This window comes from Lactuca sativa, chromosome 9 (genome assembly GCF_002870075.4).
Source record: "Lactuca sativa cultivar Salinas chromosome 9, Lsat_Salinas_v11, whole genome shotgun sequence".
Classification (NCBI taxonomy): domain Eukaryota; kingdom Viridiplantae; phylum Streptophyta; class Magnoliopsida; order Asterales; family Asteraceae; genus Lactuca; species Lactuca sativa.
In genome coordinates this window covers 183,088,701-183,108,979 of record NC_056631.2, presented here as the reverse complement: position 1 = coordinate 183,108,979, position 20,279 = coordinate 183,088,701, and the positions used below count along the sequence as shown (strand labels likewise).

General features: G+C 38.9%; 1 protein-coding gene and 1 non-coding gene across 2 annotated transcripts; one reads left to right on the top strand and one right to left on the bottom strand.

Moving 5' to 3' along the window:
• Positions 1 to 12,591: 12,591 nt before the first annotated feature.
• LOC111905093 (major pollen allergen Ole e 10) lies at positions 12,592 to 14,000 on the top strand. Its single transcript, XM_023900774.3, has 4 exons — positions 12,592 to 12,730; positions 12,837 to 12,865; positions 12,955 to 13,189; positions 13,721 to 14,000. The coding sequence occupies exons 1-4, from the start codon at positions 12,676 to 12,678 to the stop codon at positions 13,744 to 13,746; spliced, it is 345 nt and encodes a 114-aa protein (XP_023756542.1). The 5' UTR covers positions 12,592 to 12,675; the 3' UTR covers positions 13,747 to 14,000.
• A 5,659-nt stretch (positions 14,001 to 19,659) lies between these two features.
• Positions 19,660 to 19,736, bottom strand: LOC111905094 (small nucleolar RNA J33). The gene has a single exon (XR_002854739.1). It is a non-coding gene; the product is annotated as a small nucleolar RNA J33 (small nucleolar RNA).
• Positions 19,737 to 20,279: the final 543 nt, after the last annotated feature.

The following is a 20,279-nucleotide window of genomic DNA, read 5'->3' as shown; positions in this document are numbered from 1 at the left end:
TGCACCAGTTATTGAGGTGCAGCAGTTAGCCAGAGAGTTTCAGGACCTCACTCAGACTACAGAGACCGTGGCGGAGATCACCGCCAAGTTCAGGGAGAGGGCTCTTCTTGTTCCTCAGTATGCAGCCGATGAAGAGATGAAGAAGGCCCGTTATCATGAGATGTTGCGGAGCGATATCCGCCAGTTTGTGAGCCGGTCCAGCTGTAAAACGCTGGATGACATGATTGCTAGGGATTGAGAGAGGGAGATTGATCTCGAGATGGAGAAGAAGAGGAAACTGGAGGCGGTTTCGGGTACAGGAGGCTCGGGCAAAAAGCCCAAGGTTTCAGATCACAGATCCAGGATTCAGCCGAGCCACGGTCGATGTGGCAATTGTGGGAGGATGCACGATGGGGCGTGCAAAGCAGGGAGTTCCAGCTATTTCAAGTGCGGTCGAACTGGGCATTTGAGACTGGATTGTACGACCCCTGCTACTGCTATTGCAGCATCAGATCTGATTTGCTTTCAGTGCAATCAGAGGGGACATAAAAAGTCCCAGTGTCCGAGTTTAGCTGCAGCAGGGAAGGTGGTTGCACCTGCCCCTGCTACTTTTAGGATTACAGATGGCCGGCAGGGCCGAGCCGAGGCGCCAGTGGCAAAGAGTAGGGCTTTTCAGATGACAGCAGAGGAGGCGTGAGCGACTCCTGATGTGGTGACGGGTATGTATCTTCCCTTCATCTCTATATTGTTGTTGATTGATTATTGTTTATGATTGTATGTTTTATATAGGGTCGTTCTCTGTAAACGGCATTTCTGCTATGGTATTATTCGATTCGGGGGCTACCCAATCATTAGTATCGCTTGCGCTTAGCAAGAGGTTTAGTAGGGCTCCAGGGGAGCTGGATTGTCCACTAGAGGTTGAGATAGCGGATGACAGGACCGTGAGGGTCGCCAGAGTGCATAGAGGGTGTTCTCTTCAGTTGTTTGACGAGCAATTTTCGGTGGATCTGGTTCCTATTCCCCTACGAGGGAATAAGGTTATAGTAGGCATGGATTGGATGAGTCCCAATGGGGCGGTGATTGATTGTGAGCTGCAATTAGTGAGGCTTCTCACTCCCAGTAGGGGAGAGTTAGTGCTTCAGGGCGAGAGGCCATAACGCGGACCAACCTTTTGTTCCGCCGCGAGAGCGAGGCGCTATTTTCAGCAGGGTTGCGCTGGTTATGTAGCTTATGTCTTGGATGCCCGGGAGAAGGACAAAGCGACAGTTGATGATGTTCCGGTAGTGCGAGACTTCCCGGATGTATTTCCCGAGGATTTACCGGGAATACCTCCTGAGAGGCAGGTTGAGTTTAGGATCGACCTGATTCCTGGTGCGGATCCGATAGCCAAGGCACCGTACCGTCTAGCTCCCCCTGAGATGCAGGAGTTGTCTACGCAGCTGCAGGAGCTGCTAGACAAGGGTTTCATTCAGCCGAGCAGTTCGCCTTGGGGAGCGCCGATCCTGTTTGTGAGGAAGAAGGATGGGTCGCACCGTATGTGTATAGATTACCAGGAGTTGAATAAGGTAACGGTGAAGAACCGTTACCCACTTCCGAGGATAGATGATTGTTTGACCAGCTTCAGGGAGCGTCTTGGTTCTCCAAGATCGATCTACGCTCCGGATATCATCAGATGCGGGTTAGGGATGAGGATGTGTAGAAGACTGCTTTCAGGACCACGTATGCTCATTATGAGTTTGTGGTGATGCCATTTGGGCTCACCAATGCTCCAGCTGCATTCATGGATCTCATGAATCGCGTGTGTAGACCGATGCTGGATCGGTCAGTGATAGTATTCATAGATGATATCTTGGTGTATTCCAAGACGCAGGAGCAGCACAAGGAGCACCTGAGGGAGGTGCTAAAAGTTTTGAGGAGGGAGAGACTTTTCGCAAAGTTCTCCAAGTGTGAGTTTTGGTTGCGCGAGATGCAGTTCCTTGGTCACCTCGTCAACCAGAAGGGTATTTTGGTGGATCCGGCCAAGATAGAGGCCGTGATGCAGTGGGAGGTCCCGAAGTCTCCATCCGAGATTCGGAGCTTCCTAGGGTTGACAGGGTATTACCGGAGGTTCCATTCAGGATTTCTCTAAGATAGCGGTGCCGCTCACCCGACTGACCAAGAAGTCGGTGGTATTTCGTTGGGGGCCTGAGCAGCAGGCAGCGTTCGAGACCCTCAAGCAGAGATTGTGCGAGGATCCGATCCTTACCTTGCCAGAGGGAGTAGAGGACTTTGTAGTCTACTGTGATGCCTCAATCATAGGTATGGGAGCAGTGTTGATGCAGCGAGGCCATGTGATAGCTTACGCCTCGAGGCAGTTGAAGCCTCATGAGGCTAACTATCCTACCCATGATTTAGAGCTGGGGGCAGTTGTGCTTGCCCTCAAGATTTGGAGACATTATCTTTATGGGGTCCGTTGTACTATCTACACGGATCACAAGAGTTTGAGGTACCTTATGGACCAGCCGAGTCTGAACATGAGGCAGAGGAGGTGGTTGGATGTGCTGAAGGATTATGATTGTGAGATCCTTTACCATCCAGGGAAGGCCAACGTGGTGGCCGACGCCCTAAGCCGCAAGGTGTCGGCAACCCCTATAAGATATTTGTGTTTGAGGATGACAGTGATTACTCCATTGTTGGAACGGATCAGGGAGGCTCAGGTTGAGGGCCTCAAGGAGGAGAGGCAGAAGTGTGAGAGGATAGTGGGCCGAGTAGCTTCGTTTGATTATGTCAGTCGGGGATTGCTGACGCTTCATGGGAGAGTGTGGGTACCGTACTGGGGTGGGGTACGGCAGGTGTTGATGGACGAGGCTCATAAGTCTCGATTTTCTATCCACCCAGGGGCGACGAAGATGTATAGAGATCTTCGACCCGATTATTGGTGGCCCTGCATGAAGCGGAATGTCGCTTGGTATGTTGAGAGATACCTGACCTGCAGGAAGGTCAAGGCGGAGCACCAGAGGTCTCACGGCAAGATGCAGCCGTTAGACATTCCCGTGTGGAAATGGGAGGACATCACCATGGATTTTATCACCAAGCTTCCCAGGACCGCACGAGGGGTAGATTCGATATGGGTAGTAGTGGATCGATTGACGAAGAGTGCTCATTTTATCCCGATCCAGGAGAGTATATCGGCAGAAAAGTTAGCCAATATCTATGTGCGTGAGATCGTGGCACGTCATGGAGTGCTGGTATCAGTGGTGTCAGACCGAGACGTCCGTTTTACATCCAGATTCTGGAAGCGGTTGCACGACGAGATGGGTACTCGTATCCATTTCAGCACCGCTTTCCACCCTCAGACGGACGGGCAGAGCGAGAGGACGATTCAGACTCTCGAGGACATGCTCAGGGCAAGTGTTCTAGACTTCGGCGACAGTTGGGATACGTATCTTTCGTTAGCGGAATTTTCGTATAACAACAGTTATCAAGCAAGCATTGATCGACCTCCCTTTGAGATGCTTTATGGGAGGAAGTGTAGGACCCCGATTTGTTGGGGCGAGGTCGGTCAGCGGGTCGTTGGGAGCACAGAGGTGGTGCTCAAGACGACCGAGTTGATTCAGCAGGTCCGTAGTAGACTGCAGACTGCGCAGAGTCGGCAGAAGAGCTACGCCGACAGGAGGCGTTCAGACCTGGAGTTCCGGGTGGGCGATATGGTTCTTCTGAAGGTCTCACCCTGGAAGGGTGTCATCAGGTTTCGAAAGAGGGGCAAGTTGGGCCCCAGGTTCATTGGTCCTTTCAGGGTTTTGGCCCGAGTAGGTTGGGTTGCTTATCGGTTGGATCTTCCAGTAGAGCTTAGCCAGATCCACAACACTTTCCATGTGTCTCAGTTGAGGAAGTGTTTGGTGGATGAGTCAGCAGTTGTTCCCTTAGAAGATATTCAGGTTGATAGCAGCCTAAATTATATTGAGAGGCCGGTCGCGATTCTGGACCGGAAGATGAAGACCTTGAGGAACAAGGCAATTCAGTTAGTGAAGGTGCAGTGGCAGCACCGGAAGGGGTCTGAGTGGACGTGGGAGGCTGAGGAGGAAATGAGAGAGCACTACCCGGAGTTATTTGCAGATTCAGTCGTAGCAGACTTCGAGGACGAAGTCTGAGTCAAGTGGGGGAGAATTGTAACGCCCCATTTCTGGTATGTTGCTTCTGTGGCATTTATTTAGAAGTTTCCGAGAGGGACTCGGCGAGTCTATGGCCCGACTCGCCGAGTAGGGACGAGATTTCGAGCACGTGTTAGTCGGTGACTCAGCGAGTCCATATTCGGGACTCGGCGAGTCTGCCTGCCAGGTAGAAACCCTAAACCCCGGGTTTGCACCCTATTTAAACCACCTTATGAGCCCCAAACTCGTCCCCTTCACCCTCAGAGCACCATTTAGCAAACCCTAATCATTTCTTTGAGTTATTGAGCATTTCTTGTGTGAATCTTGAAGTTTTGAAGAGAAGAAGGAGGCTAGATCCAAAGGAGAAGAAGAAGATCCAAGGTCTTGCACCCATTTCAGAGTTTATTGAGGTATTAACCGAATTCCTTCTGTTTCTATGATTGATTTCTCTTTAACAAGCATATTTAGCCTCTTTTAGCCATTTCTTAGCTTGTTCTTAGTAGAGAGATCATATTAGTTTGATTAGCCTTCGGATCTAACCATGTTTCAGTTCCAAAATCGTAGATCTATCACCTTTATAGAGCCATTTTGCATGATAGCCCTAGATCTACTCTTCTAAGTGCCTCTTTAGCCTTTATATCCCTTTTCATGCGTATGTACACGTAAAGTTGGAAACTTTACGTGGTGAATCAGCCTTAGAAACTCAGATCTATAAATTGTATGCGGTGGTTTTGAACAGAATCGAGTTTTTAGAATCTGCATGCATGAGACTCGGCGAGTCGTTCTTCGGACTCAGCGAGTCAGGTCGCGGGTCCCCGATCTTTACCCTTTGAGTGATTCCGAGTGGAGGCCAGTGAGCAGTAGGGTGGACTCAGTGAGTCGGAGGTTAGAATCAGTAATGGAGAGACTCGACGAGTTGTTCATATAACTCGGCAAGTCCAAGACAATCTTCTTAGATCGAAGAACAACTCGTCGAGTTGTTCATATGACTCGGCGAGTCGGATGCAGATTGCCTGAGCTTTTGAATCAAGAGGGTACTCGTCGAGTCATTGCCATACTCGACGAGTAGCCACGAGTAGGGTTGAAAAGTGAGACTAGGGACTCGGCGAGTTGGCGGCCCAACTTGGCGAGTCAGGTCAACTGTAGGTTGACTTTGACTGGGAGAGTTGACTTTGACCAGGGGTAAAAGAGTCATTTTACCCAATGCAGTGATTAGCATCTGATTGAGTGTGTTTATGGATTTGTAGCCGGGGAGATACCGGAGCTGCAACAGTTAGTTTCCAGAGCCATACACACATCAGCCAGTTCACGAGGTGAGTTTCATCTCAGTAGGAACGGGTCTAAGGCCACAATGCCGGCCCGTTCAGTTAACAGTAGTTTCTGGACATCGGTCCAATGTAGTAGTTAGTATTTTGACGCCTCCGTGGCTCAGCCAGGATTTATGTGTTTATGCTAGTTGATATGTTATGCTATGCTGTGTTCAGTTAGTCCGGACTTCGGTGCGATGTAGGGGACGGGGTCCCAGTCAGCTTCGGACTTCGATCCGATGTAGGGGACGGGGTCCCAGTCAGTTTCAGCCTTCGGTCCGATGCAGGGGAAGGGGTCCCAGTCAGATTCGGATTTCAGTCCGATGTAGGGGATGAGGTCCCAGTCAGTTAGTCCGGACTCTGGTTCGATGCAGGGGACGGGGTCCCAGCCAGTGGGCAAGGCCCAGTATGTGCTTTATATGTATTGTATGGTATGTGGTAGTCTGGGGGAGCTCACTAAGCTTCATGCTTACAGTTTCAGTTTTGGTTTCAGGTACTTCCGCAAGCAAAGGGAAGAGCTCGGGATGATGACATCGCACACACCACAACTTCAGTTTTTGTCCCGGGAGTTGATTCAGTTTCTTGATATGTTTCGATACAGTTGTGATACAGTTTTTCTCACAGTATTTTATTATGGTTTTTGAAACACGCAACATATGGTTTTATTATGTGATACTCAGTTTCATGGTTTCGGTTATATAAAAATTGAAATTTTTGGGTCGTATTTTTGGGTCGTTTCACCTATGGTGTACATGCAACCCTAGAAACCTTGGATCTATGTTTTCTCTAAAATACATGCAAATTTGATTTCCAAGGTTCACAACCAAACTAGCATGTTATGGGGTACTTGTAATACAAAACTTTAAGTAGAATAACATACCTTTCTTTTGTGGTTGATTGCTTGGAGTTTATGAGCCTAGCACCAATATTGTCGATGCCTCAAGTGGTGTTACAAATCACCAAAACAAATTGGAAGCTCTTGAGAGAAAAAGAACACTTGTAGAAATCGGCTCACTCTTATGCTCACACACACTAGTGTCAATTCTAGAACCAAGGACTCCTTTATATAGTATGGAGGATTAGGGCTAAACCCTAATACCCATGACTCTTAATTTACCTAGGATCCATGGGTTAAAAGCTCCATGACTATCCATGGACCCCATATACTCTTAGCCCATCCTAAATAAATCTTAGCCCAATCCGTATATATAAATAAGAGTCCATATTTAATTAGCTCCATTTTGATCACTAAATTAATTCTTGATCAATACTAATTAAATAATTATGATATCATATTAATATATTATAACCAATAATATATTAATATATCATAAACATCTTATTCTCAAAAGTATATCCATACAAGTTGTTAGGTGAAGTGCAACCCAAATGGACCATGCTGGGTCGGGTCAAGTTGATACCAAATATAGTTACAGACTTAGACACCTTATCCAACACTATCTGGGAAGCATGGAGGATCTGACTCCATGAGCGAGAACTGACTATGTTTGGTGTATAGCATCTTCACAGGAAGGAGCAATGTTGTAGATCTTCCAAAATTTCTTTGAAGCAATTTTTGCAAGTTTACAAAACATTAGAAGAAGAATGAGATTCTGAGTCCAAGATTTTGGGCTCTCAAATTGCTGCAACTGTATACCAAATGCAATGAATCGATGTCGGTCTCGTCTAGTCCTCCTAAGATATAATGAAACTTTTTACTTATTAAATCTTATCGTCTTCCGAACCAAACTTGTTTTGAGACTATCCAATGTTTGCCACAACACATTCTAGACAGTCTCCCTTCTGACTCTCCCTTTAAATCAAAACATCTTGAGGATTCGGAATTAGTAAACCCACTAATTCATACCCAGTCCTCCGATGTTATCCCCTCGAAAGGAGATAAATCAACTAAGAACAGTTTTCGAATTAAAATCGAATCCAAGAAACGTCCAACCCCTTTCCCATCTAAATTTAAAGCCACAAAGAGACCCAAAACTGATGGTTCCTCTCAACAGGATCCATAGATTGGTTTCCAACCTGACTCTGGGTCTCTGCCTACCCCTCTCACCCATTCATATGAAGTACCCTTCGACATTTCAATATTATAAGTACACACACACACACACACGGGGAGTCTGCACATGATCTGCCCCCACCCTCCCAAAAGGGTGGTGCAGGTATTGAAGAAAGTTCCTTGGAGACCTTAGAACACACTCATGAATCGTTTTGAGACAACATCCTTCTACACATGCACGATTTCTGACCTCTGTCGGAAATCCCAATCTTTACAAGGAAGGAGTTGTCCCTCCAACTTTAGAAGCCTCAACCGAACCGTTACCCACCACGGGTTGTCTCAACTTTGACACCCCGATCTTACTCATGATCAAAATAAGTACACCATTACTGGAATGCAAATAAGAGTTGCTTGCTCACAACGTGATTACAAGTTTCTGAAGGATGCTGACATTGATTCTTTGATTTTTGATGTTGGCAATGAGTCCAATTTCAAAACTTCTGATGATGTTCCCAATCAATTGGATGATCTATCGGCTAATATTCCTGCCAAACATCCATGTGCAGATGTACCCGATCCTAATCTAATTTCGGATGATCCTCCTTGGAAAGTTATTGTTTCCAAAGAACCGAGTGTAGATGTTCTCAATCAAACTCTTAATTTTGATGAGCCTCACCAGCCAATAAAAGCTACATGAGAAGTTCCTGATACCACTCTGGTCTCAGATGATCCTGCCCATGTCAATGACGATGACGAAGATAGTGTTTAGATCATGTTTGAAGAAGGGATTATTGATATCACTAGTGTACTTCCTCCTAGTTCTCAATTTCAGTTCTTACAACCTTCCTCTTCTAAGACTTAAGCAGAATTCGACTTTCAATCATCTTCCAACGAAATGGATCTTGGTGGTGGTGAAGAAGGTGATCATAAGAAACCAAATCCAACTGGTGATGATGATGGTGGCAATGATAATGATAATGATAGAAGCCAATTAAGTGAAGAATCCAGTTTGGATACTGGATCCTTAAACGAAAACATAGAAGAACCCCTCGCTCTGCTTGATATGTGCAACAGGGTTGAAAAAGTTGACGCCAAAATTGATTACGTTAATGCTCAGGTTGGATCTCTTAACTTAAAACTAGATTTAGTTCTTAAAATCTATTTCCAAAGTCAAGACTGTCATCCCTTCCATTCAAGATAGAGAATGACAGTTTGACCATTTAATCTCACTTCGACTCAATCACTCCATAGAAGAGTCCGAAAAACGTTATTCCAAATTAGTCAAGCATCATGTGGAGACAGTTCAAAAGATGCTTATTGTTCATGATGAGCTTGTCAAATCTACCAACACACTCATTCGTCAAACACTTATCCGACACCAGAAGCAAATTTAGATATTGGAACGAGAAATCCACTCAAAGGATGGCTTGCACCTCATCTTGCAGCAAGTGCTTATCAAAGTAATTCGGTCTTCCCAACATTTCATGGACATTCCGAATTACAAGTTTGATTCGGTCCTTTCCATCTTTAAATACATTCTTGATACTTTGAAAGCTCAAGATCCTACTACCATTGCATACGATAATCTCACCAAGATGGTGAATCTTAGCTTTCAGAAAGTTTTCAACAAAATTGGAGAACTCTGCGACACCATGATGCTTACACCAAAAGTAGGGCCTTCTGATGCAAGAGGGGGGAAGTTATTGTTATTAGTGGTTGGAAACGAAGCTCGGAATTCCAAATCCAAGATAAACCTCTGATAAAGATGAAGATGATGATATAAAGGAAAATGACAAGGTCATCTTGGCTATCTAGTCTGAGAAAGAGCCACCTTCAAATGATTAAATCTTTTCCGGTGAAGATAAAGCGAAATGGTCTACCTAGCCATCAGATCTGGATGATACTCTCAAACAAAGCATGGATCATGCTAAAGTAAAAAAAAAAAAAAGCTAACCATTGATGATTTCCGAGCGACTTAACCTAAGCTACCTCCAATCCCTACTCCAATCATCATCAAAATTGATGAAGGGTCCACAATTCAAAGAGATGATTGGTTGCCTGCTACAAAATTAGTCCTACCAAATCTCAGAAGTGATTGTGACTCTAGCTGCTCAATAACTAATACAACAAGTAACTCCTGAAGTTCTAATCAACGATAAATGCAAAGTGATTATGTTCTCTCAGATCATCCCTATGAAGACGTTGAGAAAGGCCGAGGGCCGGCCACAAGATGAAATTAATCAAACAATCGAGAAAAGTATTTGCATTCAAGCTCTAATGGATTCTCCAAATCCCCTATGTATCTAGTATTTCCCTGTACTTCCCTAAAGGATGATTGTATGAACATCACATGGTTCCATTTGAGAGTTATGCACTTCCGACATCAGATTCTGAACAACTTGATCTACATATCTCTCCTCCCAATAGATATTATGTGAAATTCACTCCATTATATCCATCCGATGAAAAAGAAATTCTTGTTCGAATCAAAAGAGAATGATTTAGCTCATTCTACACCATAATGATCTTCTATTGATAGAGGCCTATTCTAATTGAAGAATCACTCAAATTGATGGTTATGGAATGAAGGTGCTAAACAAGTTCGACCTTGATTGCATTCTCTACCAATACTTTATCACTCAGAATACTCAAAAGAATATCAAGATCTCGGGTGTAGACTTTCCGACAATCAATCCAAATGATGTTCTTGTCATCGTAGCTCATCTCAAAGATAAGCAAACATCTGAACTCGACATTAGAGCTTACAATGTTGCTCTGAACTTCTTGAAAGACTACATTGCTGAAGTTGGCCGATAAAATGGTTAGTTTGCACCTCTTTTCGGAATAAAGAAGCTCCTTGGTCCTATCAACACAAAGTTGGAAGGAGATGATCTACTGGATGAAGGTTCCATTGGAGATCCAGAGCTTGGATACGTCATATATGTTTATAAGATGAAGAATTCAAACAAAAAGGAATATTTCTGAGTTGGGAAAAACACTTGATTCACACTAATGTGCTTCAGAAATTCATTTCCAAATCTCAAGCATCCGGAGAAGCAAAGAAAGAACTAATTGGGCAACTCACATGGTGGATTGAAGTCAGAAGTTGGCTGCAAAAGGCATACTTGTTTGCCTTTGGAGAGAATATGTAGAAGCTCGATGATTGCTAAGGTTACTTAGTAGGAGATTTTTAGTTCATGATCAGTGATCCTTAGACAATCCGAGATAATCAAGTTTCTGAGATGGTTGTATGTCCGAAGTATCTACATACAGAATTAGTGAAGTTTCCGAGTTTGAAAGAAGACTGAATGATCTGAAGACTAGTACTCTTTTGTTTGTTAGTATTTTGTCTTGTTTACTATAACATCTATAACAGACAAGGCCAACCACAACGTTGTGTCAGGTGGTTGATCTGCAGTTCGCTTTTAGTACTGTTGTCTCCTTTTGTGATTGGTTCTAGGTTAGTATAAATATGACCATCACCCCCATGTAATTCTTTACCTTTTTCACACTCTTTTGAAATATCAATCAAAGAATCATCCGGTCAATCCCATCATTCTCTTTGTTCTATACTCTTCCATATTATTAACTATTTTGAATACTTTGTTGCTTTATTTCTTCAAGGCTTGATTTGTATTATCCAGACTTGACTGAAATAGATTATTTGCCTCCATTGTTGTCTCTATCTCAAGGTTTAATTTATTAAACCTTGTCCTAGATTTCTTCGGATCCCTTGTTCTCACAAGGATGTTAATGTCATCTTGATTATTTTCTTACATGTATTTTGGATTTCTAGATCTCAAAGGAAATTTATGATAATAGTCAGGTAGCCATCAAACCTCCTACCGGTATTCTTTTTGATGAAACTTGTTCGTGTTTTCATTTGTTTCATACAAAAACATAGCCCTTACGTTAAAATAGGGTTGAGCCTCCTAATTTGAGCTCCTACAAGAATACGTAGCATGACAATAATTTTTTGCACCTTTCCTTAAGAATGCTGAGCTGTAAAGCCATAATAACAAAAAACAGTCACCTCATTAGGTGATGATATATATCATTGCTTAGAATGCCTAAAATGATAATTTTACAGTTCCACAATATTTTTTATTTGCTTTAATCAGATCGTTACACATTACTAATATTAATCCCACGAATTTATTCTAAATCAGAAAAAGTATATCAAAGATATGGGTTTTATAAAAAGAGATGGATAAATCCACTTTTTCAGGGTTCCTAATTCACATGGAGTGGAGTGGAAGTCACCACTTCCCTTCTATTGTAGATCTCAATTCACCTTGGTATTTGATACCCTTCACTTTCTTTTCTTTTTCTTTATCATTTTCCTTTTTGAGAACATATATTATTCTTTATAAAATTACATAGCGTACAAGTATTATAACTAAATTTCAGATTATTAAGTTATTCTAAAAATTATATTTTTTCGTAGATTAAGAACATTTGTTTGTAAATTCAATACGTTGGTATCGTATTCAGTATGTCATATATGGTTGTTTATAGACATATATACACAAAGAACAATCTATTTGGTAACTTGCTGTCAATAAATTATATGTGAAATCAAATTTATATTATATTTGAGTAATGCTAAAACTTCATTGTTATAGAAAAGCTTGTTGTCTCAGGCACTATAAATTCATTGTTATAGAAAAGCTAACATACCAAGCAACCTTATAATTTGATTTTTGTTTATATATTATACAAAGTTTCACTAAAAAGCTTTATAAAATCAACATTTAATATACATAACAAAAAGGTTAAGGAAACAATAAATTTATCTTACTTATTTAGTTTGTTTTAATCTGAATTTAAGTTTTTCCACATTTATAAAGTTCTTCGCTTTTAATTTAATTTAATTTTTTCTGTAAATACCATAAATAATATATTTCATCATTCACACCTTATCTTAAGATACGATTATCAGTTATTAAATACTTGTTTACAATAATATGATTTTCCTATACAATATTTCTTATACATAGTCCACTCTTTTACCATATAAAAAGAAATCAATTGGTTTAAATATATAGATGTCGGTTTCGAAACTTCTAATTATATAGATATATAAAGATTATGGGCCCTCCATTTTAAGCACAAACTATTATATATTGCAAGTAACGTAACGTTTTAATCTTTTCAATTTTCAATAGAGCCGTTACTTTTCCCCGCACCTTTCCCCTTTAAAACCACCATAACACAAAAAATCAAATCATCATCTCATAACAACATGGATGCTAAAACATTTGCACATCTTTTCCTTCTACTTTCATCATTGCTTTCAGGTATACAACCTTCCTATATATGGCTTCGAAGCTACATGTTCAATAAACATATATGACTAACAACATATCTTGACATTTGTTATCTTTTCCATTTGCTTTCTTGCAGTTGGGACATTGAGGATAGTTCATGGTGATGTATGTCAAACTATTTGCTTTTTAACTTGATGATATTTGCTCTCTTTTTTTCAAAGAAAAAGACTGAAATACCCTTGTTGATGATGCAGAAAACATGGTGTGTGGCAAAGCCGTCATCGACTAATACCATGCTATTAGATAACATTCAGTATGCATGCTCACAAGTGGATTGCAAGATCTTGCAGAAGGGTGGTGCATGCTATTCGCCAGATAGCTTGATTAATCATGCATCCATAGCCATGAATATTTATTATCAGTGCAAAGGAAGAAACACATGGAATTGTAATTTTGGTAACACTGGTTTAATTACTATCACTGATCCAAGTAAGTAATCATCTTTATTAGGAATCTTGAACTAACCCGTTAAAGATTTTAAGCAAGATATAAGTTTTTTATCAGAAATGTAAGCAACCCATTAAAGATTCGTGCATAAAGTTGGTTTTCTATAGAAATTTAATCAACCCTTTAAGATGTTTAGGTTTTATAAATTAGAAATTTAATCGATCCATTAAAGATGTTTAGGCATTATTTGAAATTTAATGGAGCCATTAAACATGCACTTGAACTCAGTTTTTTTATTAGGAATTCAACCAACCCACTAAAGATTTGAAGCTAAAGTTTAAATTTTTATTTAGACTTTTCAAATCAAACGTCAAAGATCAAGTTAAATTACCATCAAAGATTTATGCACTCATTGATCATTTAAAGTTAATCAGCCTGTTAATTAAATATATGAAGCTAAATTTGAGTTTTTTCTTATTAGATTATAGGGATAAAATCAAGAAACAATAGTATATATATTTTTATTTACTTGGATAATAACATCTCGATAATAAACGCTCTACTAATTTGCAGGTTATGGAGGTTGCCAGTATATGTAATGATCGGCATGAAGAAGATGATGATTTGTAGCAATTATGACCATAGTTATTATTTGTTACTTAATTAGAGTTATTTGATGCAATATACTTAAATAGTCAAATTTGAGACAAAATGACGTGTTTAGATCAATATTTTCTTGTCAAGTTATAATTAATTAGTCAAATTTGTAATCCGATTGGAGAAAATTGTGATTGTGTTTGAAAAACGGAGAAATAAAAGAATGAAATCGGGTTGCCCCGAGGAGTAGACCAGACTTCCAAGTTCCGGCTGACTCACATAATTGTTTTCTTTCTTGATTTTACTGTTATATATTTGGATTATCTGAAATTGTTTTCAGTTTTTTGATAAAACTAATGCTTATCATTTTTAAGTTCTTAAATCTGTTCTTGAATTTAATTGGATGTTTACTTTGATGGGTACTTCATTTCTTTTCTACATATTAATCTCACTAGTTTGGATTTGTTTGGTTGTAATAATCTACTGGATATTGATTTTGTTAATATATATTAAGCAAAGTTATTTTATATTTGTTTTTTTTTTCAAAGTTAAACGACAAAGAAGTGTTGTTAATTGTTGAGTGATTAAATTGCAACTATATTTGAGTTTGGTATTGATATTGTGATATTAAGTATACTTTATTAGTTTTTTGGTGTTTGTGAAATTCCGTCTAAGCATGTGCAATGATATAGGAGGAAAAAAAAAAATAGGAGGACAGGGGAAATAAAGAAAGAAAAAAGAAAGTAGAAGAAGAAGAAGAAGATAGGAGTAAAATGTTAAATCGGTAAGAAATTATTAGAAAAAATTTAATATTTTATTTTAATTTACGAAAAAGTTTCAAACTAAAATTTGTTTAAAAAAAACATGAATCATCGATAAAAATGACGATTTAACCTATTTTTTCCGGTCTACCAGTTTCATTACTTACTTGATTCCATTAAAATCTCATTATTTTACCTTAATTTACGAACAAGTCTCAAACTAAAATTTAGTGATGATTTGGTCATTTTCTCAATGTAACATATATTTTATCAGTTTCATTATTGACATGGACGCCTAGTCATTAAATAAGCCGATGCGATAAGTTATATAATGTTACGTTTAACGTAAAATTTGATATACATCTCATCGGCTCATTTATAACTATATATCTAGGTCAGCAATGAAACCGGTAAAATATGTTTTTGTAAGAAAAAAAGGCCAGGAAATTAGCTAATGTCTGATTAGATTGATACACTGGGTTACATAAGATTAGATAGACAATTTGAAATTTTTTTATAAACTTAAAAAATAACGAAATTGTTGCTAGTTTATATAATTATTGCAATCTTTGTTTGATGTATTTTATATTCAAATAAATGAATATATATATATATATATATATATATATATATATATATATATATATATATATATATATATATATATATATATATATATACACACACACACACATACATCAAGATATAAAGTTTTATGGTAAACATAGTATTATATAATGTAACATATCCATCCAATGAGATCATTTAATGACTAGGCATCTAGCAATGAAACCAATAAAATGTATGTTACATGGTGAAAATGGCAAAACAGTGACTAAATTTTAGTTTGAGACTTATTCGTAAATTATTGTAAAATAATGAGACTTTAATGGAACTAGGTAAGTAATGAAACCGGTAAACCAGGAAAAGGGGTCAAATCGTCATTTTTACTGGTAATTCAGGCTTTTTCGTAAACAAATTTTAGTTTGAGACTTTTTCGTAAATTAGGGTAAAATTGTAACGTCCCAAAAATCATAGTAAAATTTTTTAGTTTTCAAAACCAATCCAAGGACCATAATTGTTTACAAAACATTGTTTCCAATAGTAATAATCGAATCAGAGTATCCCAGAAATCCAAAATCATAAGAATTAAGAGGATTTGCACGATTACGCATATGATTTCCTACGATCATCTGAAGTACCTGAAACGATAAACTGAAACTATAAGACAAAGATTAGTGAGTTCCCACAAATAACCACACGCACAACCATACAGACTACAACATGCATATATGACTCTTCAGCATGACTAGACCGCCTCGCATGCCTATAGACTATGTGGACCGTTCTCAGAGCCTTCAGTATGACTGGACCGCCTCGTCGGTCCTTCAGCCAATCTAGACCGCTCTTTGGGCCTTCGGCCTGACTGGACTGCCTCGTAGGCCTTCAGTGTATTCGGACCATCTTGGGTATCTTGGCCTTCAACACTAGTTGGTCTACCTCAACCCAACAAACCATAACATGTCGACATATACAATAACAGTTAATAATCAACAATCACAGGTAGTCCTACAGATCTACCAATCTAACACATATCCAACAATACATGTAATCATGCAGATCTACCAGTCATTTCACATAACCAATGAAAACATACTCTTGACATAACATAACACGGCAAACCAAGATATCTAACCCAATGGGCTGTCAGTGGTGCCTTCGACCCACAAGTACAGTGAGGAAAACTCCTCTCTCAGTCCGAGAAGATAGCTGAACAGGACATTGCTTTGAAAATTAGCTCTACAAGCCACTTATACATCAAATCATGACCAATATCAACTATAACTCAAATACCAAAAATACCCTTAGGTCAAACATGGTCAAAGTCAAAAGTCAAAGAACTCAACCAAGTTAACTCAGTTAAGTACGCCCAACGTACTCAGCTTGTACGCACGAAATACTAGGGTCTTAACCAAAATACGGGTTGTTGACCACATATGCGCAACGTACCATAGCGTACACCCAACGTACATGCCAACCAACTTTTCCTTCTATTAAGAGCTTAATCCCTTAATCCCTTTCATCCAAAATCCAGACCTAGTCCCAAAATAACATCTTGAGTCATAAACTTTCCAACCTTATGACTTTTCATGGCTAGGAAGTGCTCAATACTAAAAACCCTAACTTCTTAACTCATTAAGACATTATAACCCGTGCATGGAAGGAAACTAATGATGAAGATTTCATTTTTATGACCTTAGATAGTCCAAAACGTCGAAAAATGCAATCCATTTGGTCTAGAGCATGCCATACTCAGGAGCATTATTGTTTGGGGATAAAAGGACATAATAACATCATGCAATCTAGATTTAACCAAATAAGCATCAAGTTATAAACTTTATACCTTCTTGAGATGGGGGAAGGTGCAAAACTTCCATATACAAGGTTGTTCCAAGCTTCCAAGTTGTTCTCCTTTCCTTCTCCTTCCTCTATGAACACCAAAACACACACTAAGGCTCAAGGATGCTCAAAAATGGATTAGGGTTAGCTAGGGTCGAATATGGAGGTAGAGGCTGAAGAATGAAGAGGTATCAATGAGATATGGATGTTTAAATAGGGTACAAACCCTAAAAAATAAGGTTTGACCCCTAACTACGTACGCCCAGAACTATCGAAGTCAAAGCAACACCCAATCAACAATTGGGTTCCAATCCATAACCATTAATCCATTACTATGGTAAATGACCGATTTACCCCTCACCTACTTTTGGACCATGACTTAGGGCCAAACCTAATACTCCACAAGGCCCAAATACCAAAAACTACCCAAGGCCTAATCCATGGCCCAATTTTCCAAATTGGGCCCAAATCCATAGTGGGCCCTCACAAAATAAATATCAACCCAAAACATGATGGCCCAATAGGGCCCAAAACAACAAAGCCCAAAAGATGATCCAAACCGAAATCCCACTCTGCTAAGTACGCGGGGCGTACTTAGCTTGTACGCTAAGTGTACTGGCTTAAGAGCTTGTACGTTCCGTGTACAGGCTTGTATGCCCAACATACTCCTCCTGTTTGACCAACTCTCAATTCTAGCTCTTAATCCATTAAGCCAAGACGTCCAAAACCTCATAATTGCTAAATATAAGTGACTTTATCCATAAATTCAAATGCTTTAAGCCTTCATGGCTTAATGAATCCCAAACACCAAAGATGAATTCCAAAGGTCAAAATCACTCCAAGATGTCTTAAAAACCTCTTAATACCTTAAGACCTTAGTCTAAACTTCCAGATCTGATTCAAAGGGGCTTCTTAAGGCATAAAGTTCCTGACTTTATGACTTAGCATGACTTAATGGAACCCTAATCAAAACCCTAAGTCCCAAGCTTCACTAAAAGACTACCAAATCATGCATGGAAGGTTTATACTCATCAAGATCCAAACTTTATGACTCCATAACCCTAATAAAGGTCAAATATGAAGCTCGAAGGTTCTGGAATAACTTCTACTCACAAGAACCACCATAAAGGTATTAAGGAATAACCCCCAAAATTTAGTAACATATGAGGGAATAACTCAGAAAAACCCATAACAACTTTTATTATCATAGGAAAGAAACATAAAAATAAATTAATGAATAAAATCAAAAGATCACTATGATTCACTGTATTATGTATCTTCTTAGTTCTAAATAGCTCACCAAGAAAGTCGAGCAATAAACATAAGCAGGGGCAGGATCAAGAATTAAAAACAAAACAAAAAATAAATGAAAGGTGATGGTGTCTTGGATGCAAATATTAAATACTCATTTTATCATGCTATATTAAAAAAAAAACAAACAGGTACATTTGTTCAGAAGAGATGATATCCTTTAAGCCAATATAATCACAATATTCATGTTCGTATAAGCTGCGATTTGATGACATTGGTAGTCGCTTCAAATGTGAGTGCAAAATAACAGATACATTTGGAAGATCAAGTGAACCAGCATATTCTGAAACTGCCCATGTTTCCCTAGGTCTTATTTCTTTTCCATTCTGTCATTTCTGTTACTTTGTGATTTCTATCAATATATAAAAATGTTTCTTTGGTTGCCATTTATACCCCTGTAAGAGAAGATGGAACTGAGGGATGTCCAGTTTCTGCTTCAACTAAACTAATAACTGTTGGTAAGCCAAATTAATTTTATGAATTTTTAATGGTTATCTTTTCCTATATTTATTTTAAACCATATCTACTTGCAGAACCTTATGTTCTTATAGAAGTAAAGCAGAAGCTTGATCTTGGATCTGTTAAGTTTGAGGTATGAATATGTTAAATTTAAATTTCATTTGTTTATTGCCAACGGGACAAAAGACGTAAATAGCGCCTACTTGAGAAGGTTTTCTAGGATCCTTTGACCAAGTGTCACAAAACTAGTCTCTTGGTAAGACATGAACCATGCTAAAGAAGAAACACTGCAATAAAAGAATCGAGCACCATCCATCAATAACAAAAACTAAGTGTTTGTGTGACTTGAGAGAAAATGAACCAACCTTCAAGTGAATATGTGTTCCCTTAGACCAAGTATCTTGGGAGTTTTTCCGAGTCTTGGTAAAAATTATTGTAGGAGATTCCTCATTTTGATGGCTTATTCCAGATAGTTATCCTATAACGATCCTTGTATGTTAGACATTTTCTCTCAAAAACTAAAAACTAGTCCAAGAGTATATTGATTTGATTCATAAATCCTACTTACTTGGTTCGTATATATGGCTTGTAGAGCTTCACTACGAGTAAAAATTATGACATGGTTTGTGAGTTTATTGTTTGGTTTTGGTAGCTTACCTGATCAAAACCGTTGACTGCTTTAACTAAAATAGATGCGTAAATCTTTATGGGCCTGTTGTCTACCGGTTCTTCCTGCTCTTCAATTGTCTCATAACCTTGAAGAATATCTGATAATCAACATCAACATATCAGACTCTATGACTGAGACAAAATTTACAGTTATTTATTTCACCCAAAAAGATGGAATAAGGTGGAACAAAGGACTGGCTTTCGATTTCTCGCGTGTACAAAAGACATAAATGCCCTTCCTCATCATTGAAATTAGCTCTAAAAAGCTTGTCAGGACCAATCCAGTCCAGTGAAAGAAAGGCAACCTAACTACAACAAACCATCATCTTCAGCCTTGTCAAGAAAAGCTTGCAGCTTTAGCGCCTTGTGATAATACATCATCCCACGAATTGTTAATAGAAATAAACATATATATATATATATATATATATATATATATATATATATATATATATATATATATATATATATACGTGTGTGTGTGTGTGCGTGTGCGTTTTAAGATATAGCTAGTATAGGGTTTTATTAGTTCTTGGTGTAGCTTATATCTAGTTTCCTGTTTAGGTAATCATTATGTGTAGAAATTGAGTGTTAAACCTCACTATCAAATGCAAGATATAATTTCCAGATTTCCATATTATTTACAATATGTATGTTTTAGAAGAAGTAACTGTTTCTAGCAACTCACTCGTCCTGCTTAAAGTCTGCCCACGAAAAGAAGCCCAATTCTTTCCAGAAAGTTTTTCCACTCATCTGAGAAAAAACAAGGTTAAAATCATAAAAAGATGCATACTGATGAATGATGAAAAAGATATTGAACTTATAGTACTATTCTTCTCTTTATATGAACTCAAAAAGAACCAAACATTACCTCTATTTTACATTTTCGAAACCCAACATTATGGATTTTCCGTTGGAGCAATCGAGGTGCACAT

What these genes read in the sequence shown, in the direction of transcription:
- LOC111905093 (XM_023900774.3), top strand. Translation starts at nt 12,676, where the DNA reads ATGGATGCTAAAACATTTGCACATCTTTTCCTTCTACTTTCATCATTG. An exon ending in ACTTTCATCATTGCTTTCAG is followed by an intron (nt 12,731 to 12,836) that starts GTATACAACCTT and finishes GCTTTCTTGCAG; the next exon opens with TTGGGACATTGAGGATAGTT. An exon ending in AATTACTATCACTGATCCAA is followed by an intron (nt 13,190 to 13,720) that starts GTAAGTAATCAT and finishes ACTAATTTGCAG; the next exon opens with GTTATGGAGGTTGCCAGTAT.